The 13,769-nt window shown below is 35.7% G+C and overlaps 1 protein-coding gene across 1 annotated transcript in view; it reads left to right on the forward strand.

The window, feature by feature from the left end:
- Gfral (GDNF family receptor alpha like) overlaps positions 1-9,445 on the forward strand; it is a 47,453-nt gene extending 38,008 nt beyond the window's left edge. The window contains exons 7-9 of the mRNA XM_075967747.1: positions 6,471-6,563; positions 7,059-7,131; positions 9,382-9,445. Coding sequence (XP_075823862.1) covers positions 6,471-6,563; positions 7,059-7,131; positions 9,382-9,445 — 230 coding nt within the window. The remainder of the gene's footprint in view (positions 1-6,470; positions 6,564-7,058; positions 7,132-9,381) is intronic.
- The last annotated feature ends 4,324 nt before the right edge of the window (positions 9,446-13,769 follow it).

Genomic DNA, 13,769 nt, shown 5'->3' on the forward strand with positions numbered 1-13,769 from the left:
TACTAAGTCAAAGCCTATAATGCCAGGACTTATGAATCTTCATGTTTAAATATCCTGTAATCAACACCAAAGTGTAACTACTATCAAAACATACTTGTCTAAAGAAGAAAAAATATCATGGCTTCTACTTTATGCCTATAATCTACATGCTGCCTTGCTTAATCTTCATTATTAGCTAGAAAGCATTATCTTAATTTACTTAATAGATACACTGCATACAGAAGACTTACAAACAAAATTAAAATTAGTCTAAGCCAAACATTTAGCAAATTAGCAGGAGATCTAAAGGCTAATGTAAGATTCCAATGGCTGTGTCACCCCCGTGCCTCACTATCTCTTATCTATAGTGCTACAACTTATTTTTATTTCTAATTAACATTAAATTGTAGGCTTATGTAAAGTGGCATAATAGTTAGAAAATACATATTTACAAAGATATCAGATACCTTGTGATACAACCTAAAGTATTTGTGAACAACCACAATGTGATTCTTTCTTTTTATTTGATTTTTATTAAGCTCTACAATTTTCTCTGTTCCCCTCCCTGACTCTCCCCTCTCCTTCAAGGTTCTACTGTAGTCCCCATGCTCCCAATTAACTCAGGAGATCTTGTCTTTTTATTCTTCCCACGTAGATTAGATCTATGTATGTCTCTCTTAGGGTCCTTGTTGTTGTTTAGGTTTTCTGGGATTGTAATTTGTGGACTGGTTTTCTTTGCTTTATGTTTAAAAACTACTTTTGAGTGAGTACATGTGATAATTGTCTTTCTGAGTCTTGGTTACTTCACTCAAAATGATGTTTTCTAGCTCCATCTATTGTGATTCTTAACCAATTGGGTTTTTCTCTAAAACTTTAAAGCTTATATCTGTATAAAATGCCCTGTATGAGCATAGTCAAATATATTCTAGAGAAGAACCTGTGTAAAGATCTCTAAAAACCAACAACCCACGTTCCTGGTTCTCTAAACTCAATGTGCTCAATGTGTTTCTCCCACTGGAAAGTTAGTAATACAAGTGTACAAAAGTGTTTCCAGTTCCTTATTATCGCTGTCAACAAAGGACGATACCTGTGAGTGTTCCTGAGACATGGAGTGACTTAGGCTGGAGACTAAATTCTCTAAGTCCAGTATTTTAAAATAAAGTGAGTTACCCAGAGGGATCATGGACCTCTCAGGACAACCCCTGCTTTGAGATAGGACTGGTCATCTTTTTCAAGTTCTCAGTCATTCACTCTTTAAGGGCCAGCTATGAGGCTCAGCATGCGAAAGCACTTGCTGCATAGCCTGATGACCTGAGTTTGATCTTTGTAACCTACATAAAGTTGGAAGGAAAGTACTTGCTCTGCAATGTTGTGTCTTATTTTCACATATGTGCTGTGACATATGCTCGTATACACACATACACACACACACACACACACACACACACACACGATTTATATGGTTTCCTAAACAGAGAATGTCAAGTCAGGAGCTGAACTGGGGTCCTCATGATTTCAAAGGGAACACTTTGCCAACTGAGCTCTGACATCAGTGTTTAAGTTAACCATGGCTTTTGGGCTATGTATTGCCACATTTGATCATTCTTCTTCTTGATTCCCTAAATTCAAAGTAATAACAAGTCCTAAATTTCCTACACAAATCTAGAAGATAGTTTGGATAACAACAAATCTGTCAAAATACTATTTAAAACTATCTTTTCTTTATCCCCTAGTTTGGTATAAAGCAAGAGTAGCAATGTGGATTTACATGATTGATTTGCTTGGCATCAGAGACAGAGAATAGAGTTGTGTACAACAGTGGCTAAAAGCAAGAAAAATCATGTGACAGGTGTTTGTGTTTTCGTGTATTCAGTAAACAAGAAGATTTAAAATTAGTATTTATATTCATGGAAACAGAACATTTAACATGGTGTCGTCCTGCTTTTCGTTGACCGGTTAAAAAATAAGATTCCTCAATGATTATTCTGTCTTCACCCTAACACAAATGTCAGCCGACCAGTTACATATACCAATGCTTTCCACAATTTGTTCTTGGATTCCATAATATACCACCTTGAGAAATTTAATTTTAATTGATGTTTTTCAGTTTACTACATGCACACATACACACACATGCATGCACATGTGTGCATACATGCACACATGCATACACACACTGAGAAACACTTGTATCATAGAACCGCACATGGTTTGTTTTCTATCTCTTTCTTCTGGTACCCTATATTTTCCAATCATGTAAAGGCATACAGACCAAGAATTATGGAAAATAGTGTAATAATGCTGTCTCCTAAAAATCTTTTAAAATATCATGTCTTTTGAAGTCAGGCTTCTAAGATAGATGACAATGAATCCATTTCAGTAAAATGGCTAAGGAAGATCTCTCTAAGAAGCTGCTCTTTGAGTGGGCACTTGAAAGAGAAGTCTGCTTTAGAGAGAGGTCAGAGCAAATGTCAAATGATCTAGCAATAAATGTCATGTGTTTAATAAATAGGGAGAAGAAAGGAAAGGGAGGGACAGAGGGGAGTGCTAGAATAGAATAGGCAAGAGTAAATTGTACAGAAATATCCATAGTACCCTATTTGATTTGGTTTTGAAAGAGATCATTCTGTTTCCTATTGATTAGAAGAAATAAAGAAAAGATATAGGAAGATAATTTGACCATGCTAGGAATGTTTATCAGTGTGGTTCAGATGAAATACAATGATGGTTTTATTTAGTAGATAAAAATTGACAGTAGAATTCAGATATGTATTTCAGTATGATTAGCACAAGTAATTAGCTAATTGTCACATGCTTAAGAGAAAGAGGAAGAGTTAGGGTTCTTTATAGATATTCTGAATGATGTTGGGTGGTTGCATCGTTTACTGAGATAAAAAAAATATGATGAAATCAATTAGCTCAGTGCATGGAAATCTGAATTTAGTGTGTTGTCAACGGTAGTTGTATGGCATGTAAATAAATATGAAAGAAGACAGCTGGGCATATCTGTAGTTCACTTAAAACCGTCTTTTCAGGACTGAATTTTACAGCACTCTGGCATTTAAACCTGAGTGGTAGTAAGAAGAGCCAATTGTGGAAAATAAAGGGAAAATGGCAGCTCAACTTTAAGCAGTCTTTGAAAAAAAAACATTATTTCACTGTAACAGCTTACATGAAACCTTTGATACTTGAATTGAGTCGCATGGAATATTCTGAAGATTGCATGGAATTGCATGGAGTATTATGAAGATATCTGAAAATGTATCACTGAGGGAAGGGTGAGAATAGAGGGACGAGGGCATTTCCTGGACACAATCACCTAGGGGTGACAGCAGGCTTAGACTTGTTGTACACCGTGTTGAAAAGGTACATGAGATCAAGAACACAGCTCCAGTGTCTGTGAGAATTCTGAAAAACAAAATATATAAATTTTCATATTTCTGCATAGAATGTTATTTAAATTTGTTTCTTAGTATAATATAATGTTAAAGTAAATCTAGATTTACCACCAAATGTACAAAAATTTTATAATGTAATTAAAAACGTTTACTTTCTTTAAAATGTAGATTATGATGAATAAGACAGATGATAAAGGGCTGAGGTAACTATCAATCTACCAACTTCACTTTTATTGTAATAAACCCCCACAATTTATAAATTTATAAAGAAGACTGTCAACTTGGCTTCAGTAGCCAAGAAACCTTTAATAACACTAACCTACCTTCCTCATCGACACTCAGTGTCCTGCCAGGGAGCAATATTTAAGTAGCATAGTGACTGGGAGATACATTTGCCCTGGGATACTATCTAATATTTATGTCACTGACCTTTTAGATTTTGCTCATGAGTACCATGGGAATGAAACTTACTGAATGAAATATTTTTTTTCTATTTTTCTAGTCATTAGTAATTATCTTAGTTCTATACATAAAAGACTGCAAAGTTTGTCAGAATAGATTTTTCGTGTACAACAATAAGTTAAACTGTGATATCAAACCAAAACAAGCATCCCTACGAATAGACTTTCCAAAGGAAATTCATATTATTTGAATATTTAATCAGTCAATGTGTATGTGTGTGTGTGTGTGTGTGTATACAGAGTCCATGATAATACTAAAACTACCAAAATGTCATAGAATTAACATTCGTTCCTCACGTCATTATATATTAGACATAATTGCATTATCACTTATTTTATTGAACGCCTGTATGTTCAAGTTGATCAAAATTAATTTTTCTCCTCAAGGACCATTAGTATAAATGGCTCAGTGTATAACACAGATAACAAAATTTGCCTCATAAACACAGAAAATGGAAAATACTCAAATTGTACATCTGTTAATTTTGTATTCTGACAGGGTATATTTTTCAATTTCTAAGACCTGGAGTTGAAAAATGGTGTGAACTAAAAATGCTTTAAATGAATTAGAAGCTACAAGTCTTGAAAATAAGCTTCTAATGCCACATCACTGCTTGCATATTTTTGTCTTCTTTGGGCTTCTTCCTGTTCCACCCAGAAATTTCTGTTACTGAATTTTCCAGTGAACTGATGGTTAGTAAGGGAGAGCTTATAGGCCTGGCAATAGGCTATGTGAAGCGAAGATTGGCTGCAAGCTTTCATATTACATCTTCTCATCTACCTTCTTTTATAGAGATTTAACCTTGAATGTCATTGGGTACAAATTTCCCGATTTTTCTGAACTATAATGCCTTAAAAAAAAAAAGAAACCTATCTATTCTTAGTTATGTTTCTAGGTCCCAAAATGCCTGAAACAATCTACAGTGGCAGACAGCCAGCTTTCCTGTATGGAGGCTTTCCTTCATCCCCTATCCCTTAAATGTTCGAGTCATAAAGCGAATTTGCTTGTGTAATATTTTTTTGCATTTTTCTTTCTGTTGACGCTATGTGTGATGAATCAGCTGTAATAGATCCATTAATATTTTATTTTATTTTTAAAAAGAAAACAAACTATCTTTTTTTCATCTTACATACCAATCCCAGTTCCCACTCCCTCCCCTAATCCCATTCCCTCCACCGACTCTCCCCACCCCCACCCCATCCATTCTTCAGAGAGTGTAAAGCACATTGCCTTGGGGAAGGTCCAAGGCTCTCCCTACTAAGCTAGGCTGAACAAGGTAATAAATCAATTAATTAATCATCAGGATTTTATCTTTTTTTATGGATAAAAGTTAGGGAAAACATCTCTTTACCCTACAACCTCTCCACTAGGAAACAACTTTCCTCAAGACCTAGTAATACCACTTTTGGGTATATATCCAAAGTATGCTCAATCATGCCACAGGACATGTGCTCAACTATGTTCATAGCAGTATGTTTGTCATAGCCAGAACCTGGAAACAACTGAAATGCCTCTCAACTGAAAAATGGATAAGGAAAATGTGGTATATTTACACAGTGGAGTACTACACAGAAGAAAAAAGTGACATCTTGAATTTTGCAGGAAAATAGATGGAGCTAAAAAACATCATTTTGGGTGAGGTAACCCAGACACAGAAAGACAATTAATCACATGTACTCACTCACAGGTGGTTTTTAAACATAAAGCAAAGAAAACCAGCCTACAAATCACAATCTCAGAGAACTTAGACAACAATGAGGACTTAAGAGAGACATACATAGATCTAATCTACACGCAAAGTAGAAAAAGACAAGATCTTCTGAGTAAATTGGAAGAATGGGGACCTTGGGAGAGGATTGAAGGGGAAGGGAGAGGCAGGGAGGCGAACAGAGAAAAACGTAGCGCTCAATAAAATCAATAAAAAATTGTTAGTGAAAGAAAAATTTATAGAAAAATATACGGTTTTTGACCTGGCCACAAAGAAACATGCCTTTTAGAGTAGCGAGGCCAGCAGCATCTAAAATGACTAAATTTCTCAGAGTTGGCCTTAAAGATTATTACCTCCATAAAGAAGCCAGCAGTAGCCCTTCAGGAAGATAAAGCCAGTCTCAAGGACAGAAACTGGGAGTCTTCAGATTGGTGAGAGTGCAGAGGAGACATGCCGGGGGAACGCAAAGCAGAGGGGCTCCACGTGTTGGGAGGCTTTCCTATGTAGGAAGCCAATACCAGTGGTTCTCTGGAAAACACATTATCTTTAAAACACATTGAAATAACACTCATGTAGAGAAGAAATCTTCTCCAAGATCCAAAGTGGAAGTCTAGATACACGGTCCTCTGTCTTTCCTCCATGTGCAAGGCCCATGAGTCCTTTAATAACATGGGACCTTTTTTTTCTAATTATGGCCTGTAGGAAACAGATTTCTTTAGTGAAATTCGCTGACTAAATATGGCAGGGACACACTATTAAAATTTTAGCATTCCCACTTTCATATAAATCTTTGGATTTATGAAATAGTGTCATAGAACTAGATTACTTTCATTTATTATAATATAAAACAAATTATAATAATTTGATAAAGCTAAAGTATGAATCTTAAATATTCAGTATCAATTTTTATTATTTTCTTTCAGATTATCCAACTCCTAATGTCAAAGACATTTCCTCATATAAAAGAAAGCATTCAAAGGAAATTACTCTGAGTGGGTTCAAGGCTCCCTTCAACGGTCAGTTAAAAATTGTCTATGAAAATAATGCTTATTTTTTTCTAAAAACCCAGCGAATTAAAAAATATTTCTTTTTACTGTTTTTGAGATCATAATACAATTACATCATTTCCCCCTTCCCTTTCCTTCCTGAAAACCCTTGCATATACCCCTCGTTGCTTGCTTTCAAATTCATGACCTGCCCTCTTTATTTATTGATTGTTGCTACATACATACAAGTGTGTGTGTGTGTGTGTGTGTGTGTGTGTGTGTGTGTGTGTGTGTGTGTATATATTACTAATATAACCATCTCAGCCTGTATATTACTGTATGTGTGTTTCCAAGATTGGGCATTTTGTATTGGATAGCTGATTAATGTCTTCTTCCTTTGGGAAGACCATTTCTCCAGCTCTCAGTATTCCTTAATTGCCTGTGATTCTATAGATAGGGTTGAGGTCTTCTGCCCCCCTCATCCACATCAGCATATCCAGTGATTTGCGGATCTTTTCTTCCCAGGAGAACTAGTCTATGTTGTGCTGTGCATGATCGCTACCTGTGGAATTCTTTTCTTGGTGATGCTCAAGTTGAGGTAAGTAAGTGTATCTCAGAAGCGGGGGACAGACAACACCAGGACCTGAAAATGAAGGTATTACATACAACTTTATGTGGGACAGGTCTATGGGAACATTATTTAGACTTCAAATGTAAAGAAAATGACCGCAGGGGGTTGGTTTAATGATATAATTACAGGTACATATGGATTATGCCCTTCCATTTAAAATGTTTATCAGTATTTCACCTGGGTTTTCCTTTAAAAAAAACTGAACTATGTTGTTTACAGTTCATGTTATTTAGAAAAATGATCAACTCAGGGAAGGTACATATTGTATAATTCAGTTACATTTATCCGGAGACGTATTTTTTCCTGTAGCTTCCTATGTATTGACAAGTTTTGCTCAAGTTTTAATATATATTCATTGAAAGACATATTCAATGAGACCTCATATGTCATACCAATAAAAAAATGCCACCATCAGATATTGATGTACTCCTTGGAAATCCTTTTCCTTAGCTGCTTTCATTGCCAGAATGTGTTGATTTTTATAAGTCTCTGGGCTATAAAATATCTTTACTTGTTTAGTATTGCTAAGTGAATAACTTGCTAACTTTTAATTTAAAAGAACAACTGGGAGAGAATGCAGTTGGTATGTTTTATATGAGAGAATAAATAAAAAGAAAAAAGTAAAGTATCATGTTCATTTGCTCATTCATTATACATGAATGCATGAGTATGTTGAATTTGAATATCAATAATCTTTATATGTGCTTCTCTTTGACATTTGATAACTATAAATAAAAGTTTGCTCAACCAACTGCATAGTACATGTACACATTATTGCTTTCCCAGAAGCGAACTAAGAAACCTAATTACTGGACTTGACAACCATGTAGGAATAATAAAACTGAAGCGAGGAGATGAACAGCTATTGCAAGGGGCCGTGTACATGATGACTGAATGCTTTGCCCGAGGACACTCAAATTCATTTATTTTTAAATGCAACAAGGGTTTCAAAATGTAACTAACTACTTCTCAGCTTCAACCCTTCTAAGCATTTAACATTTTCTAAACATGTAATTTAACATCTACCAAAACAAGTACCAACACAGACTGCTACAAGACATTAAAAATTCTCTATGAAGATATGGGTTCTGGTATATTTTTTGAAGTCCAAATAATTAAAAATCATTTTCTAAGGGGTGAAAAGTTCAGTTAATAGACTTTCCTTTATATAGCTTTAAATATTTAAAAGCACCACTCAATTATTCTGCTTGCCTAGATATTCCACGGCAATCACACTGTTTTGAAGGAACATAGGTTGCTAGCCCAGTGAAACCCATACAGTTATGACTCTTGATATTACTTTTTAACCACATACATCATACAAAGTTGACACTGGCTAAATGGGCTCATGAGGCCTCAGATACAATACACCACAGATAGACATGCATTGGAGTTCCCATGAAATAGTTATAATTATACCTCTTTTTTGTTTGGACAAAAATACACATTTCTTTTTTAGAGGACAGAGTATTATTATTAATATCCATTACATTTTGAATTTACTCTAATATATATTTTGCTGGTTTGGTTTTCGTTTTTCTGTGTACTGAGGATTGAACTTAAGTAGACTACTAAGGCAAGAGTTCTACCATTGAGTCACAGACTTCGTTTTAATGGATATATTTAAGTAAATTATTCATAATACTAAGTAAAAAGTGTTTCCCATGTAATTTAAAATTTACTGTGTTCTGTAATCAGACCTAAAATTAAGAACATGGTAAAAATCAAAGGTAATATGAACAAAACATACAACATCAAACACAAAGCTTCCCCTGCCACCCTTGATAAAGAATTAGACAATGTTTCTAAAAGACTTCAGTCATATGTCTCTGATGGCCTGTATAACCACTCTTGATACTTACCCTAAGTCACTATTAAGAGTTTCATGTGTGTTTTATATAGTCATACTGAATTAAAATACTCTGTCTTAAGATAAGCTTTCAAAAAGCTTATAGTTTTAAACTGTAGCACTCAATAAAAATCAATAAAAAATAAACTTACATACTTGAAAATTGGCCATTAATTAAGATTATTGGGAAACCACAGTAAAATATATGATGGTCCTCAGAGTCCTTAGAATATTCAACTCTTGAAACTTTACATTCAGGAACTTCATTATCCCCATCCTTCAACAAAGACTCCACCCCCAAAGATAAGCACCCACATTTGTAATGAACTGACACTGGAATATTAACTTTTTCTCTTGTTTTTCTATAGGATAGCAAGTAAAAAAAGAGAGCCCTCACCTATTGAAATAGCTGGAGGTGTCATCACTCAGTGAGTCACAGAGTACTATGAACTGCAAGTCTTTGTAGGAAACCAACGCAAAGTTACATTTGCCAACAATATGATTTAAGATGGATTTGATGATATTAGGTCATTATATACAACAATGCCTGGCACAATAATATAGCATAATGGTCACAGAACCTGTTTTTTCTTAATAATATTTGAGTAATTTGATGTCATAACTAGTTGATAACAGTTCCTTTGAAGGCAAAAAGTGCCATCTAAAAGGTTAAAAGGTTCAGTATCACTGAACATATTAACATCTCTTATATGATTCAACATAGTTAGAGCATGCCTTTTTTTTCCAAACATCTTATAGTTTCTCATTAACTTGATAAAATGAAAATGCTAGTGAGAATGTTGAGTATATTTGATATGTGCTTATTCTAACTCAGTATCTGATCACTAAACAAATCATTAACATCAAACGTATTTGGTTATACGATTGGTTGTAAAAAATAACAACTGATATCCTATAAATTTTATAATTTAAATAGTATTGAATTTTACTTTTAGTCTGGTGTTTTAATATTCATAAATACATAAAACAACTACAGTGGCTGAAAAAAGTCAATGTTCCCTCCAATAATAATGTATTTTGTGCATTTATTTTTCTTTGCTGATTAATCATCATGAAACTCTATAATAATTAAACCATACTTAGGTTGCCATTTTCTATACTTTTTATATTGCTACTTTGGTCTGCCTTGCCATTAGTGTAATTGTATTTGAAAATATACTTACCAGATAATGAATAAATGCTTTAGAAATGCATAGAATTGTATCAGCATTCTTTGTTCAGAATTTTAAGGCTGAATTGTCTATAATCATACAAAAACATAAATATTTAATAAATATTTAAGTTTGAATTGTCTATAATCATACAAAAACATAAATATTTAATAAATATTTAAGGTTGAATTGTCTATAATCATACAAAAACATAAATATTTTTCCATTGAAGGGCATCTAGGTTGTTTCCAGATTCTGGCTATTACAAACAATGTTGCTATGAACATAGTTGCGCATATACTTTTGTTGTATGATAGGGCATCTCTTGGGTATATTCCCAAGAGTGGTATTGCTGGGTCCAGGAGTAGGTTGATCCCGAATTTCCTGAGAAACACCCACACTGCTTTCCAAAGTGGTTGCACAAGTTTGCATTCCAACCAGCAATGGATGAGGGTACCCCTTCCTCCACAACCTCTCCAGCAAAGGCTATCATTGGTGTTTTTTATTTTAGCCATTCTGACAGGTGTAAGATGGTATCTCAAAGTTGTTTTGATTTGCATTTCCCTGATCGCTAAGGAGGTTGAGCATGACCTTAAGTGTCTTTTGGCCATTTGAACTTCTGTTGAGAATTCTCTGTTCAGCTCAGTGCCCCGTTTTATATTTGGGTTGATTGGCATTTTACAGTCTAGTTTCTTGAGTTCTTTATATATTTTGGAGATCAGACCTTTGTCAGTTGCGGGGTTGGTGAAAATCTTCTCCCAGTCAGTGGGTTGCCTTTTTGTCTGAGTGACAGAATGGATGAAGAAAGTATGGAATATATACGTATTAGAGTACTACTAAGCAGTAAAAAACAATGACTTCTTGAATTTTGCATACAAATGGACGGAAATAGAAAACACTATCCTGAGTGAGATAAGCCAGACCCAAAAAGAGGAACATGGGATGTACTCACTCATATTTGGTTTCTAGCCATAAATAAAGGACATTGAGCCTATAATTAGTGATCCTAGAGAAGCTAAATAAGAAGGTGAACCCAAAGAAAAACATATAATCATCCTCCTGGATATTAACCTTCATCAGGCGATGAAAAAAGACAGAGACAGAGTCCCACATTGGAGCACCGGACTGAAATCCCAAGGTCCAAATCAGGAGCAGAAGGAGAGAGAGCACGAGCAAGGAACTCAGGACCGCGAGCAGTGCACCCACACATTGAGACAATGGGGATGTTCTATCGGGAACTCACCAAGGCCAGCTGGACTGGGTCTGAAAAAGCATGGGATAAAACCGGACTCGCTGAACATAGCAGACAATGAGGACTACTGAGAACTCAAGAACAATGGCAATGGGTTTTTGATCCTACTGCACGTACTGGCTTTGTGGGAGCCTAGGCTGTTTTGATGCTCACCTTACTAGACCTGGAAGGAGGTGGGAGGTCCTTGGACTTCCCACAGGGCAGGGAACCCTGACTGCTTTTTGGGCTGATGAGGGAGGGGGACTTGTTTGGGGGAGGGAAATGGGAGGCGGTGGCAGGGAGGAGGCAGAAATCTTTAATAAATAAATAAACATAAATATTTAATAAACCAAGGACATCATGCTAGTAATTAAAGACACATTTGGAACTAAAGGTAAAATATTTTCCTCTTGCTTGGTCTCATTTTTTATTAAAGTACCTACATTAAATTAAACTTGAATCTAACATTTTGCTCTGTGTATTTAGAGCAACTGAAAAGCCATACTTTACATTTGAAAACAAGCAAGACTTGGTATATCACAAATAACCACAAAAGACTGCCAAATAGCCTACTGCTGCAGTTCTCAACCTGTGGGTCGCAACCCCTTTGGGTCTTTAGAAAACAAACAGCAAACAAACAATCCTCTATAAAAACAGGAAACACACACGCAGACTCATATACACTAAGAATTAAAACTATAAAAACAAAATTGAAAACCATAATATATAATCACAAGATCAGGGAGGTAAATAAATGCTTGAACAAAGCAATATGAGACAAAGAAAAAATCTACAAAAATACCATTCCTTTCATTTTGTTGATAATCTACTGCTAGGCATAGAGTCTGCCCTAAAGTGTGGTTTATAAACCCAATGAGATATGCCACTAGAGGAAACTCATTTTTCTTCTATTTCCAAGCCATTGTCATCAAGACACAGCTTCTTGGTAAGGAATGGGAGATTTTGGCTTGTTGCCCCCTTTGAGTGCTGGGTCCCATCTAGCTTGGAACTGTTCAGGTACTGTGCATACTGTCACCGTTCCTACAAGTTCCTATGTACATCAGTTCTATTGAATCTGGAAGACATGGTTCCCTAGGTGTCCTGCATCGCCTTTGGCTCTTACAATCTTTCTGCCTTCTCTTCTACCTAGTTCCCTAAGCCCTGAGGGGATGGGTTCAATGAAGACATCCCATTTGGGACTGAGTGTTCCAAGACTTCTACACTTTGCACATTGTCTACTTGTAGGCCTCTGTATTACTACCCACCTACTGCAGGAGGATGCTTCTCTGATGATAGCTGAGCAAAACAATCATTGATAGACATAAAAGAATATTATTAGAAGTCATTGTGTTGCTACTAAAGCAAAATCTTATCTCCTGGATGAGAAGGGCAATAAAACAGGACAACAGCAGAAGGATACAACATCCAACACTTTAGAAAATTTAAAGTCACCTGTCTCTAGAATATGGTACCTAGCTATTGAGACAGATGTCTGAAACACAAAGGGCCCTTAAAGACTGAAGAATTATCATAAATGTCACTTGAGGGCTCTCCCATATCATGGCTTTCTTTTCAACCCTATCATTTCTTCTGTCTTTGCCAATGTCTTTTAGAAACACTCCTCCTCTTCTCTGGGCCAAGGACTCTTGCTCAGTGCCTCTCTAACACTTAGTTCTCTTTTCCCTTAGACCACTACATCTCACTGTAGTTGTTTCTTCATTGTTTTTCTCAATAAATTGCAAGGCCCAGTAATTGTATCTGTTGTTTCTATTCCTTAGCACGTGGTATACATTCAGTAAACAGTTGTCCAAAGAATCGATTGCTTCATTTGGAAGGCTCTGGGGTGCTATAAAGCTGTGTTTTGAAACTCTATTCACAGCCTGCCATGGCATGACCATTGTCTACTTAAACAGTCAGCAGATGTTACTCAAAATCTTGCATAAGGTTAGGCCCATTACTTTCAGTCATGGGGCTGTGGCTTACAAAGCCATTCCCTTTGGAGGAACTTCTAGACAGTTAATAGTACTAGGGGAAAGGGCTTATAAAGTCCCCTGCTCCTGAAGGGTGCGTAGGTGCTTGACAGTTGCTGGGACAGAGAGTTCTTTCAGCAGTGGTGTAGCTGCCTATAAGCCTCCAGTGTGTCTGTCATACTTTCATGCACTCTTTGAAGTAATTCTAGATAAACTCATTCTTGCACCAAACCCTTTCTTTGGTCTGTTGTTGTATTCTATCTGGGATGAATGGGTATTTTCATGTCTCCCCAGAAAAGATTCACACAATATGAAGTTTGAAAAAAATTAACTGACCAGATTTCTGAATGAATAAAAGTGAACTAGGAAAAAATGTAAACAAA

Source organism: Microtus pennsylvanicus, chromosome 3 (assembly GCF_037038515.1).
Source record: "Microtus pennsylvanicus isolate mMicPen1 chromosome 3, mMicPen1.hap1, whole genome shotgun sequence".
Taxonomy (NCBI): Eukaryota; Metazoa; Chordata; class Mammalia; order Rodentia; family Cricetidae; genus Microtus; species Microtus pennsylvanicus.